Below are 14,488 nucleotides of genomic sequence, written 5' to 3'. Positions count from 1 at the left end.
TGAACGTGACCTCCTTCATCTCCATCCCCACTCATGATATTACGGGTTTAAAGTGATCCCAGAGGAAAACACGAACCCAGACGGAGGGTGAAAAAGCCTCATGGCTGGCAGGTAGCCACCCTACCTGATGACACAGTTGCCTCGGTTGGATGCAAAGATGACGATGGGGGCGATAGAAGATTCCAGGGCCCGGTGCAGGTAGGTGAAGCACTCGATGTCCAGCATGTGGACTTCATCAACAAAGAGCACACCTGGAACCAGCTCAGCAATGCCCTGATCGATGTACTTATTCACCACCTTGTTAATCTCCCCTCGAAGTTTGTCTAGGAGAGAGCAGGAGTAGACAGGCAAGGTCAGGTGGCGGGAGTGGTCACCTTTTCTCCTCATTCCCCCCCCCCGCCACAAATTTGACCCAAACCCAAGTGTGGAGCCCAGTTTTACTGCTGGCTGTGTGACCTTTGTCAGGTTACATCCCCGCTTCAGTGCCATCATCTGAAAATAGGGATAATCACCACGTAGAAGTCACAGAACTGGCAGCTTCCCCTGCCAACATGTCCTGTTAAGTCTGTAAATGGCTTTGAGTTTTGCATGTCTTCACAAGGGCACACATCTCCCCCCAGTCGCACTTCTCACCTTTTGCCTTATTGCTCACATCCACCCACCTAGTGCCCTGCCACATCCCAGAGTTGGGGAGCCCTGCATGAAGTGAGTTTTCATATGCAAATTTTTCCATTCTGCACTCGGGAAATGACCCTTTCTTTTGGCCCTGTAGACAAAGCTTAGGTTAATTAACTTTCAATCAAGTGCCTAGGCGAAGGAACAGGGTGCGTGAACAGGCCTCTCACAAGCCTCTCTGGCAGGAAATCTGGGAGAATTGCAGGCTCTGAGGAAAGGTCCCACTTCAGAGATCTAGAGGGGCGGGGCTCTCAGCGTCAAAGAGGACCATCTAAGGTCACGGTTCTCATTCTCCTGCCCAGCCCCTGCACTAGCATCAGGAGGGAGCAGCTCACAAACACAGAAAAGGAAGATCAGATGCCACATCTGCCACCAGAGCCTTGAGGCAGGGCTGGTCAGAAGAGGAGGCATGGTGAAAATGATTACAGCACAGACACTGGTCTTGGCAACTCTAATAGAAAGGTCTCAGATCATTCCATGGGCTAACGTGAAACAGAAAACCTTTCAAGGTGACAGAGCCATAGGTGGTAATTAGAAAAAAGAGGGACGTACCAAGTGAGAAGGAGAGGCAGGGTCCTCACCAGGGTGAGAAGAGAGGACACCCAAGGTCCACAAGGGAGCAGCGACATCCCTGCCAAACTCTGGGAAGGGCCCAGGAGGCTGAGCGGGGCAGGCTGGGAGCTGTGGGGTGGCTGCAGGGAACTAAGGCGGCAGGGCTTGCCGTGCTCGGGGTGCTCCGGCAGGAGCTGTCCTGCACGGCTGGCCCGATACAACCCACGTTTCTGGGACCTCAAAGGGACAGGAGATTGTGACAGCCCCCATCTCACAGACGAGTGCAAGGATACTAAGTGCATCCAGGAGGCCGTGCTAGCACTTGGGGCCAGACAGCACACAGTGTGCTTTATTTACAACTGTCTAAAGCAGCCACGGGCTGGTCAGGCTCTGAATGAAGAGGAAGAAAGAACCTGTCCCAAGGCATTTCCTCAGGTTCAGGGATTCACTCGAAAAGCCTCTCACGCTATGCCAGAATCCAGGGCCCTACAGCTCAGCATCTTGCTCACAGGCCTTACTATTTCTCTTACCTGTGATTTCGGTCTTCTTTGGCTTCATTAACTGGCCCATCATAGACAGGATGTCTTGTCCGCCCTGCAAAACAGAAGATTTACACAGTCAGTCCCGCTCTCTAAGGCACCTGCAGAAGTCTCATCGTCACCACCTCCATCACACCAGTTACCACTGTCAACTGGACACAGGGTCCTGAGGCGTGGAGAAGCCAGACCGCTTCTCCCACCCCTCCCCCACAACGGAAAGCGTGAGGAGCGTCCAAGCAGAGGGATTTTTAAGAGGCTCCCCTCGGCCTGCAAGAAGGAGCAAAACCCTTCGTGGGAAGTACCAGCTCTGTGGGGCCCGGCCTAGTCTCCCTCTCCAGCCATTTCCTTTCCAATCAGCACTCCCTGATTAGCCACACAGGACTGTACCCTCCTCTGAACACCCACGTTCTTTCCGTGCTTTGGCATACTCTAGTTCACCTGCCAGGAAGCACCATCTCTTTTCTGGGAAGTGCCAGTTACCCGTAAAGTTCAGGTCAAAGGCCCCTGCCCTCTGCTGATGCTCTGGTTCCCTTGGGGACACAGGGATTGTGGAAGGAAGCGTTAGGACATACTTATCTACGTTCCTGTGTCTCCTTACTAGACTCGACTACACAGTCACCTTAACGTAGTCCTGGTCTGGAGCTGCTCACCACCTGCCCACTGCTGACCGTCCCCCCAGCCCCTCCCAGTGCCATCAGCAAGAGGTGCTGTTTTGTCACCTGCACGGGATGAAGAGATCCCATTGTTGCCACGCCCTGCGACACAGAGGTGCTCGCTAAATGTTCAGCTGTAAAATGTAGCAAATGTTTCCTGAGAACCTACAACACTTGATCCTGCAGGACAAGAACTATAATGCCTTCTTCACAGAGGAGGGAACTCAAAACCAGATAACCCTAAATCACGGAAAACCCGGGGACACAGAGGGACTAACTGGCTGAGCTCATTAGTGTCGGAGTGATACAATCCCTGACTCCCAACTCTTGGCCAAACACTCTAAGGCAAACACTCCCAGGAGGCTGGTTTGGGGACAGCCATTCTAACACTGAGGGACCTGGAGGTCCGAGACAATTCTTCACCAATCTCTTGGCCAAGGCTCCAAGGGGCAAAACACCAAGGGTCAAATTTCAAGTTAGAAAGTCTATTCCCTGCTGGTGAGGAGGTGGACTCTCTTAAGATCAAGAGGAAATCGAACTGAAAGACCAGCAGCAGGGAAGGGGTGGGGTTTTAAAATCACACATTTCCCAGAGATGTCAAAAAGTCATACTATATTTCCCCCACGTTTATCAGTCAAGGCGTAAGTATCCATCTTGTCGGCATGAGGAGCAGACACAATTCCTGCTCAAAGCGGAAACACTGAAGATTCTGCTAAGCAGGGGGGAAGACACAGCTTTGTCGGGCTTTCTGAAATCCTGCAAAGGTCTCAAAGAACACTCCTGCCCTCCACCGTTAACACCCAGAGAATCCCAGGCATGAGCGTGAGCCCGATGCTGGAGAGAAGCCACAGAAGAAGCTGGCTAGCTCAGGGCCAGAGGCTTGGCTGGGATAAGAAACAATACACACGAAATCATCTGTGACTAGAGCATTTGAATTGGAACAAAGGAGTCGCTCGTAGCTCATGTCGATGTTAATTGCTGAACATCACAGATAGAAAAGGACCGTCTGCCCTAAGAAACGGGCAGCAAGAGTCTGACAATTCATTCCCAGGGCTTCCCAGGGCTTCCGTGCACACACAAAAGGGCTCGTGTGCCAGGTCACGCCGGCATCGAGGCAGCACCTGGGGCCGTGCATTGGCCACATCCAAGTCATGCAAGGTCACATCCTGGATGATTTCTTTCTTCTTGTGCACATCCCCCTTTGGCAAGGGGACATACTCTTCAGCTTCAAGGTCGAATTCTGTGGCGTAGGTATCACACCTGCCCTGCCTCTGCAAAAAGAGAGAAACCCGAGTGCCTGGTGAGTTTTCACTGCCAAGTCCCCAAATGGCACAGTGCTAAGTGAGATAAAAGTCTCAGTTCCCAACCGCAGGCCTGACAGCCTACTTGACAAACTCCAAATATGCCCCACTCCCCTGCTGCCAAGAGAAGGAAGCTATCTGCTCATCACTGGGCTCCAAAAACCCAGTTGAAAAACACCTGATACTTTCTCCAAGAATCTTTCCCCCCTCTCTTTCTTTTAACTGTATGCAATTCCTGATAAAGGGCAAATCCAGTAGATTAACTGGAGACGGAGGGAGCTGTTCAGACTCTTTTGTAGGTGGGTGATTTATCGTATGATATGAAGTATTATGCTCATCCATTAAACAGTGAGGAACACTGTACAGGACACTGAAAATCAGATATAAAAAGAATGCCAACTAATGCAGCATCCCCTTCCACATGCATATATCTTGGGAAGAAAATACCAAAGAGATAAAAGGAAGATTAAATACGCTGCACATTTCAATTTGAAAATGACTACAGTTGTTTTGCTTTCTCACCCTGTACTCCCCCTCTACGCAGGTTTTAGTATTTTTCGAACAGACTGTCTGTTTTAATCATGAGAAGGTTAAAGCAGGAAGATAAAGGGAAAGCAAACTTTATTAAACCTAAAGGGGCAACTGCTGACCTTCCATCAGCATCGTGCCAGATGCCAGCCCCCTCCCGCACCCCGCACCCCCTGAAGAAAACAACCCCCTTGTAACCCAGGCCTCCTCGCGCAAACCAGTCATAGCATCACCTTCACAGCCCCACTGTTGGCTTCGATGTAGATCACATCTCCAGCTTCTACTCGCTCTTTCTGCAAACTTTCAAAAATGCTGGGATCCAGCTTTAAAAAAAGAAAAAACCCAAAAACATGGGGCTCAGAGAACTGTAATACAATATTTATTTCCAACTCACCGTAAGGTACCTTTCCACAAGAGGCTTGTAGCTACCTCATGACTATATGGAGAAAGTATATTTGTGTGCGTGTGTGTGTGTGCGTGTGTGTGTGAGTGGATATAGGAGAACACTGGCTTTGGGGATGTGTGTCCTAGAGATAGCAGGAGAGTGAGGGCACCCAAGGAGAACACAAGGGGAGATCTAGAATTCTCCTTCCTTTTACTCCTGAGGTCGCAAAATGGCAAATATGGCTCTGACTGCTTTTAGGTGAGGTCTACGCTGTCCAGGGGACCACAGGCCCTAACGCCCCCTTTTGGGGTTGCTCTCCCTGCTTCAATTCTTCTCCTCCTCACCTCAGGTGGGGGTGGAACTTCCTGCAAGTGAAGCACCTGCTGGAACCTGCTTGCTCTTTACGGCTGGCACTTTGTGGTCATGATTTTAGACAAGGCTCTCTGAGCCTCAGTTTCCTCATCTACACAGCAGCACCCAGGTGTAAATATCCAAAGGGAAACACAAACCAGGATCTTTCCCAGGCCTTTTAATTCAAATCCATGTCTGTTCTCGGACCTGCCTGCTTAAATCTCCAGAAAAGGAGAGGAGTGTATTTTGCAGACTGCTGCTTTTCTCCGGATCATCCAGATTCAGGCTACCTTTGATGTTAATATTCTAGGACAGCATCTTTTGTCAGCAGTCAGGATTTAAACATAAGTTTCTTGGGGCACCTGGTTGGTGAAACGTCTGTCTGACTTGATTTCGGCCCAGGTCATGATCCCAGAGTTGTGGGATTGAGCCCCGCGTCGTGCTGAGCATGGAGCCTGCTCGGGATTCTCTCTCTCCCTCTCTGCGTGCCCCTCCCTGCTCATGTGTGCTCTCTCTCTCTCTCTCTCTCTCTCACAAAATAAATAAACTAAAAAAAAAAAAAGGAAGTTTCTCTCTGTTAAACTTCAAGGACACCTGTTTCTCAGTTAAACTTTATATTTTATAATGCGAAAAAAACTTTGTCTCAAAATTAAAGAGTAAAAATCTAGGACTCCGTGAAAGAACCCAGACACAAAAGAACACATGCTTGTATGACTCCATTTACATGAAATGTTCAGAAAGGACAAATACACAGAAACAGAAAATGAATTAGTGGTTGCCAGGAGGTGTGGGTGGGAATGGGCACTATTGTCAATGGGCATGAGGTTTCTTGTGGGGTGCTGAAAATGTTCTAAAATTGGACAGTGGTGATGGTTGTACCACTGTAAGTAGATTAAAATTCCTAGAGTTGTACACTTAAAATGGGTGAATTTTATTTAAAATTAAATCTCAATAAAGCTGTTAGAGACAGTAACCACAGGAACAAACTCGGGGCTTTGTGTCACTGGCGTGGTGAGGCCTGGTAACCTCCTAGAGCACAAGGAGCAGAGCTTATGACACAGGCCTGGCACGAGGCAGGTACGATGGCAAATACGGTATTCTCCTTCACAAATCAATACCTCTACCAACTATTTCTCTTTTTTATTCTTAATTTTTTAAATCTTTATTTATTTTTGAGACAGACAGAGCACAAGCAGGAGAGGGACAGAGCAAGAGGGAGACACAGAATCCAAAGCAGGCTCCAGGCTCTGAGCTGTGAGCATAGAATCTGATGCGGGGCTTGAACTCATGAACTGCAAGATCATGACTTGAGCTGAAGTCAGATGCTTAACCAACTGCGCCTCCCAGGCGCCCCCCTACACCAACTATTTGAGCTCTGTTTGTCCAAGTATTTTGTACATATGCTCAAAGGACCTAGAAGTACTCATCTGGGAAGAAGAAAAATTTATTTTCTTTCTCATGTTATTTTCTTTTTTTTTTTTAAGCTTTATTTGTTTATTTGGAGAGAGACAGAGACAGCATGAGTGGCGGAGGGGCAGGGAGAGAGGGAAATAGAGACTCTCAAGCAGGATCCCTGCTGTCAGCGCAGAGCCCGACGTGGGACTCAAACTCACAAACTGCGAGATCATGACCTGAGCTGAAACAAAAGAGTTGGATGCTTAACTGACTGAGCCACCCAAGTGCCCTGCTTCTGTTATTTTCTTGAAGAAACTGTGCAAAGTGGCCTGATGGAGGGCAGGAATGTAAACAGCAGGCCTGACTTCAGCTATCCTACAATGGGGAGGGGTCCTTTTTTTTTTTTTTTTTTTGCCTCAAGCACTTTAATATCGGTTAATTTCCCAAATGAATTGACTGAAGATGTAATTACTGGAAAGGCGGCAGATCCTACTAAGAAATCTAATTAATACAGAATGGGAGAGATGAGGGGGAGGTTTAAAAGAGATATTTGCAGAGGCAACTTCCTGAGATGGAAACCCTGTTAGGAAAAAGAAAAATGACCCTCTGAAGAAGTGACATTTTTATGATCTCCATAAAGCAGTGACCAAGAAACCACCTTACAGGATCAAAGAACCATAAAATCGCAGAAGAGAACGAAGATGGAGACATTATATGGTCAACCTACCACAGTTCACAGATGGGCACCCAGAGGCCCAGAGAGCTCAACTGACTCCTGAAGGTCACACAGCAAGTTGGAGGGACAACATAACAGTTGGGATGCAGAGTCTGCTCTCCCTGTTAACAGGCTGTAGGACCCTAGGACACCTGCTTATTAACCTCTTTATGCAGGCTCAGTTCCCTTATCTGTAACATGAGGGAAACTATACACGTGGCACATACACATGTAGAAAGCTATAAATAACAACAAATGAAGTATTTGTTAAAGCACTTAGCCGGGGCCTGCCACATCCAGTAAGTAAGAGCTATAATGCTTTTATAACTATTATAATACTGTTTATTATAAATAGCAATAAGACAATACCTACAATCCCAATCGTCCCATTTCTCTAACTGAAGGCTCTCACAGTAACATCAACAGCTACCACTTCCTAGGTAACTGGGGCTACACCCAAAGCTACAACTTTTATATCCTTCTAAGAACTCCATGAGATAGGCAACCATTATCCCCATTTAACAGACAAAGAAACTACTGCTCAGAGATTAAGTAACTTGCCAAAAGCCACACCGCTGTCAGCAGCAGAGGCTGGTCTTTCTTTCAGACTTTGTCTGCCTCCAAACCACACTCTTCCCCCAGGTGCCCCTGCCACCCGCATCCTCAAGGTTGACAGACAAATGTCTGAGGAGCATAATCGAGGGCCCCACACTGCCACCACTATGGTTTCTCCACAAAGCTGTAGCCTGAGCAGAACCAACCGCTAAAGCTACTATAGGTTTCGGGGCCCTGACTCCTAAAAGGAATTGGCAGTCAGGATTCTGTGTTTGGCCCCTTGAGACGTCCATTCGTCATCCTACACGACTCTTACCAGATTAGTCACCGCTGCTTCTTTCTCGAAGCATGGGCACTGATATCTGAAAAATTAATCCACAGGTTCAGAGACAGGCCCGTGACCTTTGACACACGGTCACAATACAGGATACACGATGGCAGGCACGCAGCTCATGTCTTAATGCACAGTTTCACAGGAGTGAATGAGAAAAGCAAGAGCTATCTTTATTGAGTCTCCCTGTGTACTTGCCCTATTCTAGGTACTGCTCCGTACACGAAACATCCTCAAACGGCCCTGTGACGTATCATCACCCACAGCGCACAGAGCAAAATGGGACACTGAGCGGTTATGCCACTTGCCCAAGGCCATGCAGTGCGGAGAGATTCTGAGGCAAGAGAAAACAGGACAAACACATACTCACTTTCAGCTGTTTGGTTCCTTTGGCCGTTTTTAGTCCTATGATCACATGGCTAATGGTCTTCCCGTATCCCCCCATGGGGTTCTCTGTCTCACACGGAGTCAGCTCTGTGACTTCGCCTTCATAAACTTCTTTGGTCTCCTTTATCCGCAGCCCTGGAAGAGACGGCAGGTGAGCTCCAGTAAGAAGCAGAACTCTCTCTCACAGATTCGTATTCCCTCTCTCTCTTACGTAAGTCCTTAATAGCCTTTTTAGCCACAAACCTTCCATGTCACAACGACTGACAAGTCACCCTTACTAATAATGTACATCCAAGGGTAGAAAAGTACTGGATAGGAAAATACTGTAACTGTAAACTGGAGGAGCTAGTCAGAACGCAGACAATTTTATTTCAACTTTTCAAAGGGACTTCCTCGGTTCAAATCTAGAATTAATTAGACAAGCTACAATTCTCAAAGTTGTATCCGCCATCTGTTCCACCCCCAAGGGGGTGAAATTGAGCTTTAACCTCTAATCCAATTTCTGAACCCCAAGCATTCTACTCCACTAGAGCAGCAACTACATATACCCTTGTTTCTTGTGTTTTTGATTCTTGAAAAAAAATTTCAGAACCAATGGAATAACTCCTTACATCCCTTGTGTCACCAACAGACCTGAGCTAGGTATGCTATGTTAATTAGAGGTCCGTGCCAACAGCAAGTGATATGTGACCTGCCAAATGTTCTGGGCCTCTGACTGACCCTTAGTGCACACCCCAAGAAGAAATACCCAGTTGTCATTCAGCATTTGCAGTGGGTTGTTCTAGAAGTTTTCCAAGGCCACAACCCCAAAACGACCCCCCCTCACCCTATAATAAAGCATTCAGTTTTCAGATTAGAATATTATAAGTGAAGGCAAATGTCTCTCCTTGTTCGAAACATCAACCACATAAGCTAGTCAATAAATGTTGTTGGCAAACAAAGAATTGTTACCAAATTAATTTTTACAACATGGTCTCAGTGCCTTTTTATATAATGTTTTTGCTGCCTAAAGTACTCTTCCCTCCTTTCTGGCTTTGCCAACTCCCCAGCTGAAATACTTACTCCTTCTAGAAAGCTTGCCTGACACACCCTTCTTCTTTACCCTCCAATGACTCCCATGGCAACCTGTGCCTCCCACCCAGCACTCACACATGGGATTGCAGGGACTCTGGAGACCTGACTCCCCCTCTGCTAGACAGTCAATAGCCACACACAAAAATGGATGAATGCAGGAAGATACTCAAGGGGAAAGGGAGTGCCATCAGGCAGACCATCCGATACCTAAGAAATCTGTCTACAGATATTTCTGCATATTCTCCGTAATGCCCAAGATCTCTAAGGAAGTTGCCATGTGATGCAATAGCCCAGGTCCACCATGACACCCCCAACCCTGAAACCCAGGCCTCATCTGGATCAAAGGTTTTTTGCCTCCAAAGTCAACACAGGCATGTCCCTGCAGGGAAGAGTGACTGGAGGGGGCACAAGGAGCTTTTGGAGTTCTAGTACTGGTCTTTTGATCTGGGTGTAGGGTACATGAGTATGCTGACTTTATGAAAACTCACTGAGCTATATACCTATGATTATGTTTTCTTCCTGTGTGTATGTATGTATCAACATACATACACACACACATATATATAATGCTTTAATAACACATTAAAATAACAACAAGAAAATTGGGTTTTTCTTTTCTTTTAAACATTTTTTTAAGTTTGGGGCACCTGGGTGGCTCAGTCGGTTGAGCATCTGACTTCGGCTCAGGTCATGATCTCACATTTCCTGGGTTCGAGCCCTGCGTCGGGCTCTGTGCTGACAGCTGAGAGCCTGGAGCCTATTTCAGATTCTGTGTCTCCCTCTCTCTGCGCATTCCCTGCTCATGCTCTGTGTCTCTCTGTCTCTCAAAAATGAATAAACGTTAAAAAATTTTTTTAATTTTTTTAAGTTTATTTATTTATCTTGAGAGAGAGAGAGAGAGAGAGAAAGAGAGAGAGAGAGAGAGAGAGAGAGAGAGAGAGAGAGAATCCCAAGCAGGCTTTGCATGGTCAGCACTAAGCCCTACGTGGGGCTCGAACCCACGAACCGTGAGATCATGACCTGAGCCGAAATCAAGAGTAAAACACTTAACCGACTGAGCCACCCAGGCACCCCATGAGTTTTTCTAACAAAGCAATAATTACTAATAACTAAAGATTTTCTTCGTTTTTTTTTTTAAACTCTGCTAAGATTTTTGTATGTATGTATGTATGTATGTATGTATGTATGTATGTATTTATAAGTAAGCTATTTATAAGTAAGCTCCACACCCAGCATGGTGCCCAACACAGGGGCTTGAACTCACCATCCTGAGATCAAGAGTGGGACATTTAACCGACTGAGCCACCCAAACACCCTGCAAATAAAGGTTTTCTTAAGACAGGAAAACAAACGCATACCACTGAACACGGTTGCTCTGAAAGCACACACACACACACACACACACACACACACACACACACACACGCATGCACAAACTCTCCCAAATTCCTAAAGTCTGAGTCTAGAGATACAAATGGCTTTCTCTGAAACCATGCCCACCACAGGTAAGTTAACAGCTAATGCATCTGTTTTCCAAGAATTCTACATCAACAAGAAAATAATTTTAAGTCACTGTACATGTCATCGGTTCAAAGACAAGGAGGAAAACATCCTTGGGTCATACTAGTTGAAGATGGGTACAGAAGGAGTCCCTACATTTAGGAAAGCCGCGGGCCACACCAGTAGGAACATACTATTTATAGGTTTACCTCTGGCTGTGGCAGCCTCTTAGCCCACAGAAGCAGCCCTCCTGCCAGTCTGTGGAGGGCTTGCATGTCACTGCCTCATTTGATCCTGCACTGGTATCGTGAGGACAAGAGGAGGTGCCACCACATCCCAACCTAGCCCCGTGAAACAGCCAGAGTGAGGACTCTTTAGATCATTTTACAGAGGGGAAGTCAGCTCCGGGAACTGGAGCAAAGGGTCCTTTCCTCCCTTGTGGTAGACCTGGGACAAGTGTGCAAGTCTTCTGGTTCTGAGACCAGCTTCTTCCCACCACACCACACTACACCACAGGGCCCCAGCTCACTGACTGCCTTTCCCACAACACTTGCTCTGTCCTTCCTCTTCCAGGTAACATGTGCCCATAGACCTCAGCGGTCCTTTCTGCCAGCCCTTGGGTGTGAGCCCAGTCTCCAGCAAATTCATGTTTTGCCCCAAGGAAAGAACACAAATGTAAGGGAAACCCATAGGCTAAAAAGATAGAAGACACATATCAACTAATCTATCATGCAGATAGATTGTGTCCTGATTCAAACAATAATTAAAAAAATCTTCAAAAAAGAAAAAGCACACTGTGACACAAGACAACTGGAAATTTGAATACTAACTAGATATTTGATGATACTAAGGAATATATTGTTTATTCTAGGCAGGACAGTGGTACAATGGGGTTTCCTTTAAGTCCTTATTTTTCAGAGACACATACTGAAATATTTATGGATGAAAAAGCAGGTCTGCAATTAACTTCAAAAGAATCTGGGAGGGGAATAATGGGGGCTACAGATCAATCAAGATTAACTATGAGCTGAAGCCTGGTGATGAGACCATGTGGGAAGGTCAGCATTTGACCACTTTTTGTACATTTGAAAATTTCCAAACTAAAAAGAAAAAAAACCAATGAAATACTATTCGACAACCTCAAGAATCGTTACAATTAAAAGGATGACAATTCCAAGAGTTGGTGAGGACGCAGAACAGCAGGAAGGTTTGCACTGCGAATGGGAGTATAAATTGACACAAATGCTTTAGAACTGACGTCTCCTAAAGTTGAACACATGAATATCCTGTATCCCTGTAATTCAGCTCCTAGGTATATACCCACTAGGTATGGGCGCGCGTGTGCACCAAGGGACATGGCCAGTAACGGTCATAGCAGCATTGTCCATGACTATCAAACACTGGGAAAACTCCAATATCCGTCAAATGTGGAAGAGATGCCTAAATGTGGCTTATTCACACAATAGAATATCACAGAGCAGTGAAAAAGAATTATTCTAAATACAACAATACTGATGAATCTCACAAACATAACTTTGTGGAAAAGAAGCCAAACACGGAAGAATACATACTGCATGACTGTGTATATGAGGTTCAAAAACAGGCATAACTACAACCATAATGTTAGAATCAAGACAGTTGTTAATGTGGGGGGGCGGGGAGGAAGGAAGAATGGAGATTGGGGGCAGACATGAAGGGCACTCTGGGGTATTGGCAATACTCTCTTTCTTGACTGGATGCTGGCGGCATGGGTTTTCCATGTACGACAATTCAGAGCTATACGCTTAACGCTCCCGTGCACTTTACTGTATGTGCACACAAAAGTACCACGTCATTTTAAAAAGAAATATTTAAGTACGTAAAACTGGTAAGACCTGGCAAAGGAGGAACACTGCTGGCTTAAGTTTTGGGAACACTGCTCTAAACCTCAGCTGGAGTCTACATCATGGCTCTCACCCTTTAGAATCACGAGAGGTTTCTACTATTTTTCCTGCCCTGGCTGTACTCAGACCATCTGCCTGAATCTCAGGGGTTGGGACTGCTCCCCGGATGATGCCAATGTACAGTCACAGCTGAGAACCACTCATGTAAGAAGGAATGAAGAACTCTGTTCTGCTCACAATGTAGAGACACAAACCACTTGTGATGACAGGTAGCCCAGATACGGTTTGGGTGTCCTCACCATCAAGCCACCTCTGTTCTGATATGCAAATAGCCCAGCGGCACAAAGAAACACCGCCAATGGGGTCAGACACTCTCCATCACTTCGCATTTTTAAATGTGGTCATTATCTTATCTTTGGAGCGGTTGCCTTCTTTCTCCAGAAACCCAACCAGGACAAAGACTCTCTCAGATACTGAAGTTAAGGAAAAGTTCTACTCTACCTTCAGTCAATCTGATAGCCTACAAATGGAAGTTTTGGAACAGCCCCAAAAGAGATGTTGTGTTACATTTTGCCTTACCAAACTCTCAATTCCTGAACATCAAGACAAAAATTTTCCAAACTACATGAATGTATCAGAAGCCTGTGACATACTTGGAAAATTCTGTACTTTTAAAATGAACTTGGATTTTTTTTTCAATCAACAATTTTATATCCCACAGAGATAAATTCCTTCCAGTGGAATGCTTCCCTCTATTTCCTGTTAATGACCATGACATGAAATTCCTTGAGTGGGGAAGAAAGGCATTCCCGTCTCTCACTAGTGCCCGTATTTGTTTAGAAGTCGCTCTGTGCTGACAAGCAGGCAGGGGATGTGGGTGACGGACAATGAAAGCGGCTGTTAGCCAGGGAAGGGGCCGAGCTGGCGCTATCTCTGGCACCGGCAACACAAATGACACAGGTTTCATCTGCTGGCTCAGGTTTCTAAATCCCTGACAGGGACCTTCATCACGTCAAGGAAACAGCACAGACTTCTTGCTTTTTATTTCTGGTCAGCTTACCGCTTCCTCCCCACCCCTCTGCCAACTTCACAGGAATTCAAAGGCAGAGGAAGATGGGCAGGGTTCCTTTTTGAAGACAGTCAATGGCCTGCCTTTTTATTCTGTGGCAGGATCAAGAAATTCTCTTTACCTCACTGCCATCAAAAGAACTACGCTGCCCCTCCCCTCAAAAATGGCAAATTGCAAAATAGATACCTAGGAAATTTATCTTTATTTTTTCAAACTGCAGAGCATTAAAGTTACCTTCATGCAACCTAAACGCACGCACGTGTGCGAAAGTCAGTTTTGTCAGATTTTATCAAGGGCAGAAAAATATTTCTTTTTAATAATTAACAATACATATTGAAAGTGCTCAGGGATTTGGGCCAGTTGTAGCGTCTTAATTAGTGAGTTAAATACGATCTTTGCCACATGTTCATTAAGTTTTTAGAAGGCACTCAGAGAAAGATTTTATAAACCCTGGGTCCTGTGACCCATTTCCACCCTTATTCCAGATACGATGCAAAAGTCCAAAGACGGCCAAACATGTAATGACACCCGCTGAACCTCACAAACATCAATGCTGCTAAAGGAACAACACCTAAACCAGGTTCCATTTGGAAGA

General features: G+C 46.1%; 1 protein-coding gene across 1 annotated transcript in view; it reads right to left on the bottom strand.

The window, feature by feature from the left end:
- The window catches only part of RUVBL1 (RuvB like AAA ATPase 1), a 44,255-nt gene that overhangs the window by 14,429 nt on the left and 15,338 nt on the right, over nt 1-14,488 (bottom strand). Inside the window, exons 4-8 of the mRNA XM_047841969.1 lie at nt 8,351-8,502; nt 4,482-4,571; nt 3,541-3,690; nt 1,758-1,821; nt 125-323 (exon numbers count right to left, since the gene is read on the bottom strand). Of these exons, the coding sequence (XP_047697925.1) occupies nt 125-323; nt 1,758-1,821; nt 3,541-3,690; nt 4,482-4,571; nt 8,351-8,502 (655 nt within the window). The remainder of the gene's footprint in view (nt 1-124; nt 324-1,757; nt 1,822-3,540; nt 3,691-4,481; nt 4,572-8,350; nt 8,503-14,488) is intronic.

Source organism: Prionailurus viverrinus, chromosome A2 (genome assembly GCF_022837055.1).
Source record: "Prionailurus viverrinus isolate Anna chromosome A2, UM_Priviv_1.0, whole genome shotgun sequence".
Classification (NCBI taxonomy): Eukaryota; Metazoa; Chordata; class Mammalia; order Carnivora; family Felidae; genus Prionailurus; species Prionailurus viverrinus.
This window is presented reverse-complemented; position numbering and strand designations above follow the sequence as displayed.